Raw genomic sequence first — 14343 nt, forward strand, 5'->3', positions numbered from 1 at the left:
AGAACAGGGATTGAACCTTTGTCTAACAGTTTGGTTTCACAGTGGGCAATGAATTTACAAACCGAGCCACATTAATGCTGGAATGTAAATCCCTTTTTAAAGATCAGCACAGTAAATATCAAATGCAAAAATCTTGATTTTAAACAAAATCCACATAATGTCTACGGTTCATATCGCACAGTTTGAAACAGATTCAGTGCAAAAAAAATGACACTGATAAAATATTAAAAATGTTTATTAAGGCAGGCTGTGGAATAAAAAAAAAGAGAATAAAATGTTTAGCAAACAGGAAGAACAGTTCACAGGTGGAAAGAGACTTTTGAAGATCCTAGGGGAGCTGATACATTGTGTTGGATGTAGAATTAAAGTACAAAGGAAACTTGAGGAGATAACTTGAATAGTAATTCAAAATTGTAGTCTAATTACAATCACAACACTATAACTCTTCAGTAAAAACAGGAAACACTGGAGATATGCAACACACAGGGGTATTTTTATCTTTGAGAGATCGTGTAAAACAGGCAATATTGAATTGGCCCCTAATACATGTTTTTCCCTTCCATGACCAGAAAAATTGGGAGTGGTGTATAGTGAGTGGTTAATTCAATATTGACAATTTTACATCATTGGCCAAAGTTAAAATTACCCACCATGGAGTCTAAAACCAGTGCATTGGCAAGTGTGGTGATGAACCTAGGAGCAGCAGCATATGAAAACAGAAAAGATGTTCAACATTGTGAATGTAAGATCTTCATCGAAGCTCAACTTTGAATAGGATCTACATCTCAAACATTAACCTGCCTTTTCTCTTTTCAGCTGCTGATGAACTTGCTGTACACTTCTAGATTTTTATTTCAAATTTCCAAGTTTGTTTTTCTTCTGAAAGATCAAGAGAAGTTGACACTTATAGTGTGCATCCTCTGTTAGTGGCGACCCTTCTACCTGCCTGTGCCAGTCTGAGGAAGGCTTGTTAACCCATCCCTTCAGAGGCTGACCAGGTCTGCTGTGCATTTCCAACACCTTTTTGGTTCTTATTTCAGGTTTCCAGCTTTATAGTTTTTTTCTTCCCATCTCTATGTTCCTTGTACACAGTGTCGTAGGTTGTACTTTCGAAGAACCCAGTGCGACTCTAAGGTTTAAAATTTCTTTGCTGAGCCAGGATTGCCAAAGGAAACGAACACCACTCCACTTTCCTTAGTGTTTGGGCATGAGTCTTCCGCTAGTCTCGCCGGGCTCAGCAGGTGCCTACTAAGAATGGGCGAAGTAGCAACTTCATATCTAGGTGGACCTTGAACTATCTCGTATGTCGATGTGGTCCTGGACTCGGATTGCTTTGTGACTGTGGTTGAGGTTTTTGATGTGATAATTTTGTTCCCAAATCGATCGATCTCTTCATATTTTTCCATGACAGTCTTTGTACCAACTATCTCACCTCCATCAGGCCCTGTCTTGAACTCCACAACACTTTTGCTTCTCTGAGGGACTGGGCTCTGAGTTCTATCAACGACATTGTTTATAAATCCACTTAAAGGAATACAGCCAGTGGATGAGTTGGGCACATTGTTACTGGCATTGGCAATGTTGTTTCCATTTCTATTCTTTGTTTGAATGAACTCATCATTGGTGTCTTTTGGCATGGAGTCCTTCCGACACACAGACTGCTGCTTTGGCGTCTCAGCTCTAACACTCAGCATGCTGACACCGTGGTGTCCATTGCAAAGAATTGGATCCTCAAGATCATCGTAGGTTGTCACTTTTGGAAATCGGGATGGGACATCCTGCTTTTGAGGTGCAGGAGAAATGCATGAGTCCTCACTTGATGGAGCAGACAGGTCTTTTTTCAAAGGATCTGAAGGTTTTCTAGCTGCGGACTCGATAGAAATGTAGGAAGGAGATGATAGGGTGTTCACAGGGGCGGGGCAAGCTGGAACATCTAGCAGTTGTCTGGCTTGTTGGTCTGAATTTTCTAACCTTTGTTTCCTGACATGACCATCTTTAACTTGCTTGGATTTTTCTGCACTTGATTTGCTGGAGATGAGACTGATTTTCTTGATATTGCCAGATGGGGGGCTTGAAGTAACTCCCAGTGACTCTCCAAAAAGGCCAGAGAGTCCCGCAATATCAGACTCTGATTTCAGATTGGAGACAGAATACAGGGCCTTTTTAATGGACTCTTCAATGTGTAACAGCTTTGCCAATGTCTGCTCCTTCAGATAGATGATCTCTGCACTCGCCCTTTCAAGATCTTCAAACACAAGTTCCACAGAGGACAAACCTTCTAATTCATCCTTGGCTACTCTAGGCTGATTCTGTAACTCATCCTTTCGGCGATCAATTGGTTTGAGTTGCTTAACCATGTTATTCTTAGGCACCACCCATTCAGGCACATTCTCAAATAAACTTTTCAGGCCTTTCACATCTACTTTGAAAGTCTCCTCTTCAAACTCTTTCACTTGGGACAAGATCTTCTGTAGCTCTTCTCGCTTCCTCAGGTTTTCAAATATCTCCATCGCTGCCTTCACATTTCCTCGCATTATTTCCTCTTTGTGAATTGATAACCTTTTCCTGCGATCGTCTTCAGTCTCTTTCCCCTGCTGCCGGTTTCCTCGCATTATGACTGTGTCTGGTTGCGGGGTACATTGCTGCTCTGTGTGCAACAGTACTTGTTGGTGATTTGCAGCTGATACTTGGTTACTGGACCCATGCTGATCAATGCATCTGAGACATTGGACACTTTGGGACTGTGGTTGTTCAAACGACACTTTGGCTGACTGTGGCGGGTGCAACTCTGCACTTGGCTGAGGCTGTCGGTAACTCTTTTGTGTGTTAACAGTGGCTGAGGTTTCTGGCGACACAATTTTAACTTTTTTTGGTAAAGCAGACATACTCTCTGCTATTGTCACATCCTCTTTCAGATTGCTGACCTGGCTCATTTGAGGAGAGCTTTTTTTGTTCTGGATGCCAGAAGTGTGAAGAGCAGCTTTACATCCTTGAAACATTTCAGTTCTCTCTGTGCTTTTCTCCAAATATGACTGCATGTTTCCCTGGACCTCTTCTGCAACAGTCAACTCCTTTGGTACCATTTCTTGTTCCCTGTTCATTTGGCCACTTGCCTCAGCAAAGCCTTCAGAGTAGTCCTTTATTGTCTGTTGGCTCTTCCCATGTGATACCATGTTTTCTGCTGGGCTGGTTACCAAGCTGGGCTTGTTGCGTCCTTCCTTCCTTTGCTTGTATTTCTCTTCTGACAACTGCAAGGGAGTTCTCATTACTTTGGTGTAAGATGCCATTGAGCTAGATTTTTCTTCCAAAAGAGACTGTTCACAGTCCATTATCAGATGAGCATCCTGACATTCTGACAGCTGGCCAGCTTGTGTAGGAGGTGAAGCCCTGGTAGTTTTTGCTGGAGGCATAATCTTTGGTGAGTTGCATGCATCAGATAACAATGGGTTTGATTTTACCATGGCTGATGCATAGTTTTTTGGTGGATTAGATGGACTTGGAACAGAATGGATTGTGTGTAAATGTTCAGGCTTGGGAGGCAGAATGGGTTTGCCCCCCTGCATTGGCAAGTATCTGGTGGGTACAGCATGTGGTTTCGGTGCAATAGATGGCTTAGACAGGATGTTTTTTTCGTGGGTCTTGGGAAGAAGAGGTGGAGAAAACTGGGAAGTAGCTGAGTTCTTCACTGCAGCAGACTCAGACTGGTTGTGGGGAAAGGGGCTGCCCTCCACAGATGGTTGGCCACAAGCTTCACTCGACGGTGCAGGGGACTCTGTCACTGAAATTGGAGGAGGAAACTCAGTGTCAGATTGTGATAGTGAAATCTGATTACAAACAGTTCTAACACCACTCTTCTTTTGGTCCCATGCATGTGACTGGCCTGCAGTTCTATATATCATGGCAGCTTTAAAATCACCTTTGGAAACATTCATATTAGCTTTTCCCAGAGAATGGAGAGCTGCCTGCAAGCTACCTCGAACCACATCCTCTCTCTCGACAGACTTCTGCTCTGTCACTGAATTCTTTAAAGATTCTATAGTTGATTTTACGTCTCCCTTGATAATTATCTCCTGATCTGCCACTGCCCGATTGTCCTCCTCTAAGTTAGTGGAAGAGTACTGACCATGAGTCTGCATGTGTTCTGAAGCAGCTCCTATTTCATCTCTGCCATTTTTAACTACTTTGCTTAAACGTTCACCTTTCTGACCTTCATTAGAGCAAGCTGAAAATGACTGAATAAGTCCTTGTGTTCCCTCAGAGGCACTGACCTGTTGAGTATTCTGTTGGCTCTTTAGCTGGTGGGGCTGGGTGACAGTGACTTGAGTGCTTGTTCGATGCCTTGACATGATGCTGCTTTGCTGCTGTGTGGAGATTTGTCTGTCTTTCTTCACCTTTTCTGCTGCATTCTTGCACTGAACAGTTTGATGACATTGCTGAGATGCTGCTGTGCTTTGTGTGCCACTCTTGAAATGCTCTCGTTCACTAGATTTGTGCTGGATAGTCTGGGCTTCAGTTGTAACCTCTCTAAGGTTCTCCATTGCTGTTTGAAAGTCCTGACCGGTGATACTTGCTGCCCTTACCTCTTGCACTGTAAGGGAAGCTTCACCTAGTGAGTGAACAGAAGGTTCTGAACGCTCTCCAACTCTCACTCCCTTCTTATCACAAGTAGATTTCTGTTGTGCAACCACAGTGTCTTTCGCAATGCCATTGGCAACTTCTTCCCTGTCCAGCTGCCTTGTTTGATACTTTGCATTCTTCAGTGATTGCAGTGTAGCCTTAACATCACCTGTCACAATCTCTTCTTTCTCCACCTTAATAGATTGATTTGCAGCCTGCCCCAGGGACTGATGAGCAGGATTGATATCACCACCTAATATTTCTTCTTTCTGAACAATATCGTGGGCAGTCTGTGCTTCTGTCAAGAAGTATTTCTTGGTTCCTTTGACATCACCTGGTACAATGTCATCGACCGTCCTTTCAACTTGTCCTCTACTCTCTTTCAAATTCCTTATAGCACCTTCTACATCACCACGTACAATCTCCTCTTTCTGGGAGGAAACTGAAGGATCATCAGATTCCTCTTGGCTGCCCTTGAGGTAGTCCAATGTCCCTGATTCAATGCATGTTGTGTACAGTTGGACATTTCCTCTTTCGTTCTCCTCACGTTTTACTGTCATTGATGTTGTTTGCTGCTTGGTAGAGGCAAGAAGACTATCAATGATAGACTTTACATCTCCTCTGAGCACCTCTTTATCAACTCCTTCATTTTGGAGATGATTAACTAGAGAATAAATAGTGATCTGAGCAATTCCTCTTTCAGTCTCCTGAATCAAAATTCCTTTTTTGACTTTACTGTCTTGCATAAGAAGGCTATAAATTTCATTAGCATTGTCTCCTTTAGCAAATTCTTTCCCAACACCAGCCTCGGATTGGGAGAAAAGCTGAACTTTATTTGAAGAGATTCTCCCATTTTCATCCTCCTTCAGCACAATCCCTTCAGAATGGAGGGTTTCTTTCTTTTGAAGCAACTGCCACAGAATTCTCTGTAAGTTGCCACCGATAACCTCTTCTTTTAGAATATGTGGACCAGCCTGACTCATCAGTTGATATTTAGCCATTTTTAGAACACCTATCTCACTTGATTCAATGATAAGTCCCCTTGATGTAATGGCAGTGCAGTTGTAGAGAGTCTGTAAACTTGTATGGACACTTTGTTCTGTGATTGTGGCACTTTCTGTGCTACATTGAGCACGAATGAACGTGTCCAGGGGTGTTGTTTCGAATAACCATGTTGTAGTCTTCACATCAGCATCTGTCACGTTTTCTTCTGTTTCTTTTCTCATTGAAGTATCTGAATCTTTTAAACTGTCCAATGGTTGGGACTCAAACAACCAAGTGCACCTTTTCACATCTCCCCTCTGTACATCTTCTCGGTGGACAGTGTTTACACCCATGCTTTCTTCAGCTCCCCCTTTCAAGGCATCAATGGGGAGATTTTCAAACAGCCAAGTTGATGTCCTGACATCTCCGCTCTGAACATCGCTGACACTGACCATCCTTACATACTTCCGGTTTACCTGCTGCTCTTCAAGAAGTTGCTTGCTCGCTTGCACATCTCCTCCTTGGACCTTGTCCACTACTTTTATTCCCGGTTGTGCTTCATCTCGAATTGAATCCAAAGGCTGGGTCTCAAATTTCCATCGAGCTGCTGTCACATCTCCCTGGTGCACATCTTCCTGTGTAACAGCTCTGATCACAAACACCTCATCCAGTGGCTTGATTGTATCCAATGGTTTGGTTTCAAAGAGCCACCTAGTTCCCCTTACATCTCCCCTCATGATTTCCTCCTTCTTTGCTGTAGTAACTTCATGATATTGGCCTTCCTTATCTCGGATTGCATAGAGGGGCTGTGTTTCGAAGAGCATGGTGCACGACTTAACATCACCAGTGGCAACTGACTCTTCCTTTCTTGAACTGAGGTTCATTAAATCGGTTTCATCTTTGATCTGATCCAATGAGCAGGTCTCAAAAACAAACCTTTTGCTACCAACATCACCTCCCTTTACATCAGTAATTGTGTATTTGGGTGTGGCCTCCTCTGGCATTTCCTTAATGGAGTCAATGGGGCAGTTTTCAAACAGCCAAGTGAACTTGTGTACACAACCTGACCCTGACTGTGTGGCATCCAATTGCATGGATTTGAAGCTCTTTCCTCTTTCCACCACGTCACCCACTGCATTGAGTGAGTTGCACTGATAGATTTCTTTCACTCTTGATACATTCCCTGACTGGATGTCCACCTCGCTAGTGTATCTCATATTCTGTCCCTCATCCAACTGTCCAGCAATATTGCCAAGTTGTTCTGTTTCAAAAAGATGTTTTGTGGTCTTCACATCCACCCCTTTAACATCATCCAGTTGTGCGCTGAAGACCTTTAGGTGTTGTTCTTCATTCTCATTGATGCTGTCCAATGCTTGTGTTTCAAATATCCACGTGTATGACTTCACATTACCTTTTTGTTCAGTTTCATCCTTCTGCTTAGCTTCTAATTTTTCATACAAAGCATCCATTGGTTGTGTTTCAAACAACCACCTACATGTCTTCACATCACCCTTTATCAAGTCTTTGTTGTTAGAGCTCTGAATTTCTGTTTTGTTTATGTTGCCATGTATGACATCAAGAGGCTGTGTCTCAAACAGCCATCTCCTTAACCCTATATTACCAGTTTTTATTTCCTCTTTGGTGATGCCTTTAACTAATTCCACATTCTGTGTGTCTTCATCAAAATGATCCAGACGGCGGGTTTCAAACATCCAACTGTAGTGTTTGACATCACCACTAATGACTTGCTCACGACTTACTGTCTTGACTTGATGGCAATGACCGGCACCGTCCATGATGGCGTATAGTGGGATGGTTTCAAAGAGAGCTCTGTTCTCATTTACTTTTCCAGCCAAGAGTTCAACCTGCTTCTCAGCAGAGATTTCATCTGAATTTTTAATGCTATCAAGAGGTAGAGTTTCAAAGAGATACTTATAACTTTTGACATCTCCCTTCTGTATCTCCAATGTCTTGGTGATATTGGAGGTCTCACTTTGCTCCTTACTAATACTGTCCAGAGGACAGCTTTCAAACAAATGAGCTCTTTGCTTCACATCTCCCTTCTCTTCTTCTGTCATAACTCTCTTCAAGTGGCCAACTTCAAAGCTGTCCTTCAAGATTTCCATTGGCTGTGTCTCAAACAACCAAAGACTGCTGTGCACATTGCCTCCAATTATTTGTTCTTTAGCAACCTCTTCAGATGGACTTTCCTTAAGTGAGTCAAGAGGCTGAGTTTCAAAAAGCCAACACTTCTTATTCACATCTCCTCCTTCTATCACCCCAATGCTAGCTTTGCAATTTGACTCCTCGGTCTGCTCGTTGATGGTATCCAATGACTGTGTTTCAAAAAGCCATCTTTTCTTGCCAACACCACCTTGTTGGGTCTCTTCCAGGGAGATGCCTCGTATGATTTTTACTCTTGAGAAATCTCTGTTAATGCTGCTCAGGGGTTGAGTTTCGAACAGCCACCGAGCACTTTTGACATTACCACTCTGTTGGATTTCCTCCCTGCAGATAGATTTGATCTGGTGGATGTTCCCGACTGTATCTCGAATGGCATACAATGGTTCTGTCTCAAATAACTTCACTGTCTTGCTTACATCCCCTTTCAGTTCCTGTATTTCTGAGCGCAGTTGCAACATGCTGCTTTCTTCCATTGTGTGGCTACGTCCCAAATCACCTAACAGATGGGTCTCAAAAAGCAGTTTAGCACCTCTTACATCCCCTTTCTGTACAGGTTCTTTCAGGACTGCTTCTTGGAGATCATTCTCCTCCGAGTAGATTTTATTCAGGGAATCCATAGGCTGAGTTTCAAACAACCACAGTGCCGTGCGGACATCACCCTTGGTTTTCTCTTTTCCAACACTCGAGTCTCCGGAAAATTCTGAATACTGGGCACTGATGTCATTAATTGTTTGGTTTTCGAACTTCCATGATGTGCTCCTCACGTCTCCACTAAGGATGGTCTCTTCTTCCTTCAGCTTCTTAGCTGCTTGGTGATCTCCAATGGTGTCCAATGGCCAGTTATCAAATATCCAGCGCATAGACTGGACCTCACTCTGAAGCCCCGTGTTGCCAGTACCATGTGCACCAGTTGTTAAGGCAGCAGCTGCCCGTTCGGCATCCAACACCTCGGCCCAGTCCTCCCTGACCACTTCCTGTAGGTTTTTCCTCAGCTCTGGGTGCATGTGCTTATATAACCTCTTCAGTTCATTAATTTGGCGTTGCTGGTGAAAATTGACAAAGGTTTGGTGCGGAGGGGGTGGTATGTTTTGAGGATGGTCTTCCACTGTTATGCTTGGCTTAGTAGCAGCCTCGAGTATATCAGGAGGCGGAGGCGGTGGTAGAAAATCGTTCTCCAAAGTCTGAGCCACACCCGATAATTGGATCCTATCCAAGTTCTGGGCCATCTTTAGTAAAACAAGGTTATACATGAGGATATATTGGAAAGTACCCTTGTCTTGTGTCATGCAATGCGGTTTAGTAATAATCAAAATTCAAGTCAAACGGTTAATTATGAATAATTTTTAAATAAAATGGATTTGCAGAAGAAAGGGATTGCTGTACCTTTCTCCAGCACTGTACGCACAGATCATGCAGTGTGGGTTGCCGAGAGGTGAGTATCAATGCACAGCAAACAGACCTCAGCCTTGTTGAAACTCATGAGGAACTCTTCACATCACAGAAAACAGCACAATTAAATTATTCCAACTGTATCTTTTCCTCTAAAAATGCCAGTGCTGAAAATGGCAAGTTTTTCTAAACAAGGTTGAAATTATCCAAACTAGCCCTGTAACTGGATGGCGCTGGAGTGTCAGGCCTATATCTGGCTGTTACGAATGCACTACCTGAGAATGTGGTGGAGACAGGTTCTATCGAGGCAGTCAAGAGGGAATTGGATTGTTATCTGAAAAGGGAAGCATGTGCAGGACTACGGGGGGGAAGGTGGGGTAGTGGCACTGGCGAAATTGTTTGTTCAGAGAGCCAGTACAGACACGACGGGCCAAATGGCCTCCTTCCGTACTCTAACTTCTGTGATTTGTTACGTTATATTTGGAATGTATTTTAGGGACTTGAACGTCAAAAGAATGTAGATGTTTTGGAAAAGTTAAGAGAAAAGTAACAAGGACAATTACAAGATGACATTAGAACTAAAGTATGAGGAAAGACTCTGGAATTGAATACAAGATAGAGCATTATCCAAGTCTTTAAGGTGGTATTTACATGTTACACTTTGGGAACTCAAAACTGGTGTCACCCCTTAGGACTTTAATGTGCTCTGCAGTCCCTGGGTTCCCTGCTACTTTTGCATTGATGTGTACCCTAAACCGCTTTACATTTGATGCAAAAGTGGCAGGATTAATGCAACCTAAAATATCAAAATAAGTAGATAATTCTGATGTGAGCAGGCTAATTGGGACTGTGTAAACAGGACAGTGTTGTAAGTAAACTGAGTCTAGAACTGGAGATGAATAATTACACAGTCAACAAGATTTGTGCAAGATGAGATTGACAGTTAAAGGGATAATTAGAAACAGAGATCAGATGAAACAATATTCAGCCTGGCAAATGGCATTGGTGGATATCAACTGGCCAGGGCTGAATAAAGGAAATGAAGAGTAGATAAGTATTATGAAGTTTGCTTAACTGATTTTGGGAGATCAGGGAGTATTAATTCAGAACTTTCCTTAGTGAGAATAAGTGGGTGAAGTAGAATCTATAATGGGATACATTGTACATGGTCTGTGGAAGAAAGTTAAGTGAATGGGTAAAGTCTATGGCAGGGTAAATTACCCCCTATATTGTCCAGTCTGGAACTAACCAGTATCTTAATTGATACTAAATATGAAATGTGCATACTCAAACTATTTTGAAAATGTATTGGCATATTAAGGGAATGTCTCAAGATGTTTATATTATGTAATCACATAGTGCCATTCCAATAAAATGACATAATTGGAGTATGTTTTAAATAAAGGTTTATGTTAACAGGAACCATGGAATACAATATCTCCTCAGTAAATTAGTTATTAAAGTACAAAAGCATTGGTCTCTTTTTGAAACCTATGGGTTCCCATTACCAACCCCCGCCCCCCCTTCCCCCAGCCACCACCACCAACCCCACCCCCACCCCCACCTCTGTAGTTTACGTTATATCAGAATCGAATCATTTTGGTGCCATTGTGTAGAGGAAATGAAGGCTGTATCAGAGATGCAGTAGAAGTCCCACCCCATGCTAGTCCAGGCTGCGCGAGTATTAATGACACAGCAAAAAAAATAGTCTTAAAGGGGAACCATCGCCATTTGGGAAGAAGGAAGATCCAAAGAGCTCAGCATAATGTCTTGTCATACTCTTGTCACGTGCAAATGACATGGTAATGTTTTTGCGCTATTATGATGTTTATGTCATTATTGTTGGTGAACACTGTTATAAAGCCAGTGTCAATAGCCTTTTGATGACAAGCATTCCCCCTTTAAAACATTAAAAAAAATTAAATCACTGCAATTTTCACACACACACACAGTGATGGCACTTCTAGGCCAAAGTGTACCAGATTTTACACAATATTATACTACCACAGATTATTTTTACTACTAAGAACATATCAATATTGGCACTCTAGTGGGCATTTTCATGCCATGTCCATTTGAACAGTGAAGTAATATACCATAGATATTGTCCTTCTCAACTTGGATTGTGTCTGGAGACATCATTAGGGTGAGGAACACTTGGAGAGAGCAATTTGATGTTTTGAACTAAGGAATATATCTAAATATATATTTAATATACTTAAATTTATTTGCTTATGAGTGATCTTTCTTGAGCATATTGGTTTTCTATTTACACAGATATAGAGACTATCCACAGAATTGGGCCTAATCATGTGTTAATTAATGTCCAAAGACCAACACTGGATGCAACATATTTTTTGGTGGGAGGGTGTGCAGTGATAGATACCAAAATGGTACCCACTAAGAACTGTCAAACTCATTTCACTTAGTGTCCATTAAACTGGTAGATAGAGGAAACGTTCATGCCATCAGTGTGGGCTAGATTTGAACACAGGTCCCAGAGTTGGAAATGTATCTTCAAGATCCCTAGCTGGTGGTCTAAATGGCCAATTCCAATTCATAATCCGAACCGTTGAGTCTGGCTTGCTGTAGGTGAAATTAAAAATAATCAAGTCCCGAAATATGTATCTTTAAATGTATCTGGCCATGGTCCCAAGGCCTATGAGCTGACCGAAATATTAAAAATAAAGAGGGAAGAAAGTAACTTGGCAGGATGAATTACAATACCCTTCCCATCATGAGGCACTAAGTGAAAGTCTGATGCATTCCAATCCTTAATGAGAGGGAATTAAAATGTGAAAGAGAGGCTTCGGGAGAGGAGGCAGAAAGGTTATCTCAAGGAAGCACTCATGCAATGCTGCCGGTGGTCATTTACGGGACAGCATTAGCAGAGGTGCGACAGATGGTTGGCTATGGACAGCATGCAGTGTGGACCTGGGGAGGTTGGAAATGGGAAGGAAAAAAAACAAAGTAATGTCAGCCACTAAGATCACCGCAAAAAACAATCAATTCCAATGTCATTAAACACACCCCTTTCTGTTACCTTGATCTGATGAGGGTTGTTCACTAAATGAAGAGTACTCTCCTGAGAAGAAATAGCCTAAAAACAAATGGTATCCATTTAGAAATATAGGCCTCAGCAGGCAACAACCCCTTCTGTATACCCAAAGACGACAAAGGTATACATGCAAGTTTGCTCAAACCTAATTGATAGAGCAGATTTTGGCATCGCTTCTCTGCCGCACCCCCAATGCACCCACCCAGCACCACAAACACCCACCCGCCCCCCCACTCCCACCACGATGTCTCAGTAGGTAATTATACTGCCTGATGTAGAATTGAGTCCTGCAGATTAGAAGGCCCTGGGTTTCAATATTGCTTTGTACTGCTAGCTTATCTCAGACGAGGTAACGAAAGGACCACTGCAATAGTGAGGGAAGGGAAACCAGAATGGATTTCTTCTCCTGACCAATGTTTGCTACACTCTACTGGAATGTGATTTTTTTTGCAAACAGTGTTCCATAAATGAGCAGTTCAGACAAAGAAGGCCTTTTAAGCCATTTGATCATGTCTTTCCAAAATATTAAACCTATTGGCTGAATTTTCCCTCTGGGAGAGGAAAACAGGAGTTGGGACTGTTTTTGGGTTCCGAACACCCCTCCATGCAACCCCCCCCCACCACCCCCCCCCCAGGAGGGAAACAGTCATTTTTGGGATTTTCATGGAGGCGGCCCCTTAATTGGCATGGAGACAGATTCCTGGGTATTTCTTGAAGTTGGAGGACCAATCAGAGGCCTTCCAGCTTGAGAGGAGCAGCAGGCTACAGTAAAGGGTAAGTAACTGAGAGAGCTCTTCAAATGGAGATGCCCTCTCACCAACTTTTTAAAACTTTAATTTAAAAAAACAGATTTAGCAGCCAGGTTACTGCTGTGTGGCCTGGATTTTATTTTGCTGCTGCCACAATTGGCGGCGGCCCACACGCGCGGGTTTTATTCTGCGGAGCCGCCGCGGTATTATACACGATGGCTCATTTACATGGCCAGGTGAACAGCCCACCCCAACCCCCCAAGACGTGGAGGGGGCGGGTGATCCGTCCCCAGCAATAGCGTCCAGCGCCACTGCGTAGGTGCCATTTTTGAAGGGGTTCCAGCCATTACATTTAATTTAAATTTTCAAAGGGAAGGTTCAATAAAATTGATTGAAAAAAATTACAGACATGTTTCCAGCCCCTCTCCCACCCCCACCAATAACAATGCACTCATTCCTTGCCCTCTTCCCCCCAAAGTTGCGTACCTTGTGTACTTGACCGTCCCCCCCACAAAGTTCACAAACTTTTAACTTTACTGCTTCCCAACAGCCCCTCCACCAATCACATTAGTTTGAGCCTGCTCCCCGCCTCCTGCCCTGAAAACCTACTTCCTCCCCCTCTCCCCACCAATGTCCTGCATCGGATCTCCGGATGGAAATCCGAAGGCGCGGTAGTCCTGGCAACCGACTGGAGTATTGGAGCTGGATGGCTGGCGGCAGCAGGTAAGGCATTAATTAGCACCATTAACATATTTAAATTTCAGCCCTGTTGCTGAGTGGTTGGGGGGGGGTGCGGGTGGGGGGCAGCATAACAATATAATAAAAGTAAAATACTGCAGATGCTGGAAATCTGAAATAAAAGCAAAAAATTCTGGAAATACTCAGCAGGTCCGGCAACATCTGTGGAGAGAGAAGCAGAGTTAATGTTTCAGGTCAGTGACCTTTCATCTTTTTGAAAGCTTTCTGCCAGTTCCGATAAAGGGTCACTGACCTGAAACGTTAACTCTGCTTCTTTCTCCACAGATATTGCCAGACCTGCTGAACAATAAGTAGCAGATGAATTATGGGGTACAAAGTGGGCAGCATTGTGTCGAGGTGGAAAAAGGAGGCAAAAAAAAAAGAACAATTTCGCAGGGATTGCAAGGACGCCTGGAAAGCAACTGGTGCCAGTACTAAAATGAGTATTCGCACATTGCATATGCTAATGAGGAGCCTAAAGTCTGTTTTGGAACCCCTCAAGGAAATTGGGCATGGGGCCTGCTCCATGCAGGTTTGCCAAGTGTGAATGCAGTCTATCAAGCGGCTGCTGCCAAAAAGGTAAGTTTTCTTTAATTCATGTGGATACAGGAGGGACTGGAAAAT

At 43.0% G+C, this 14343-nt stretch overlaps 2 protein-coding genes across 3 annotated transcripts in view; both read right to left on the bottom strand.

The window, feature by feature from the left end:
- LOC137369841 (LIM domain and actin-binding protein 1-like) overlaps positions 1–14343 on the bottom strand; it is a 99725-nt gene that overhangs the window by 11399 nt on the left and 73983 nt on the right. For both annotated transcript variants that reach the window (XM_068031436.1, XM_068031437.1), the window contains exon 7: positions 12218–12274. In XM_068031436.1, coding sequence (XP_067887537.1) covers positions 12218–12274 — 57 coding nt within the window. The remainder of the gene's footprint in view (positions 1–12217; positions 12275–14343) is intronic.
- LOC137369840 (xin actin-binding repeat-containing protein 1-like) lies at positions 307–9011 on the bottom strand. Its single transcript, XM_068031435.1, has one exon. It carries the CDS (start codon positions 9009–9011, stop codon positions 1137–1139), a length of 7875 nt encoding a protein of 2624 aa, XP_067887536.1. The 3' UTR covers positions 307–1136.

The sequence above is a fragment of the Heterodontus francisci genome, chromosome 5 (assembly GCF_036365525.1).
Source record: "Heterodontus francisci isolate sHetFra1 chromosome 5, sHetFra1.hap1, whole genome shotgun sequence".
NCBI lineage: Eukaryota > Metazoa > Chordata > Chondrichthyes > Heterodontiformes > Heterodontidae > Heterodontus > Heterodontus francisci.

Coding starts and splice junctions, on each gene's coding strand:
- LOC137369840 (XM_068031435.1), bottom strand. CDS start 9,011: ATGGCCCAGAACTTGGATAGGATCCAATTATCGGGTGTGGCTCAGACT.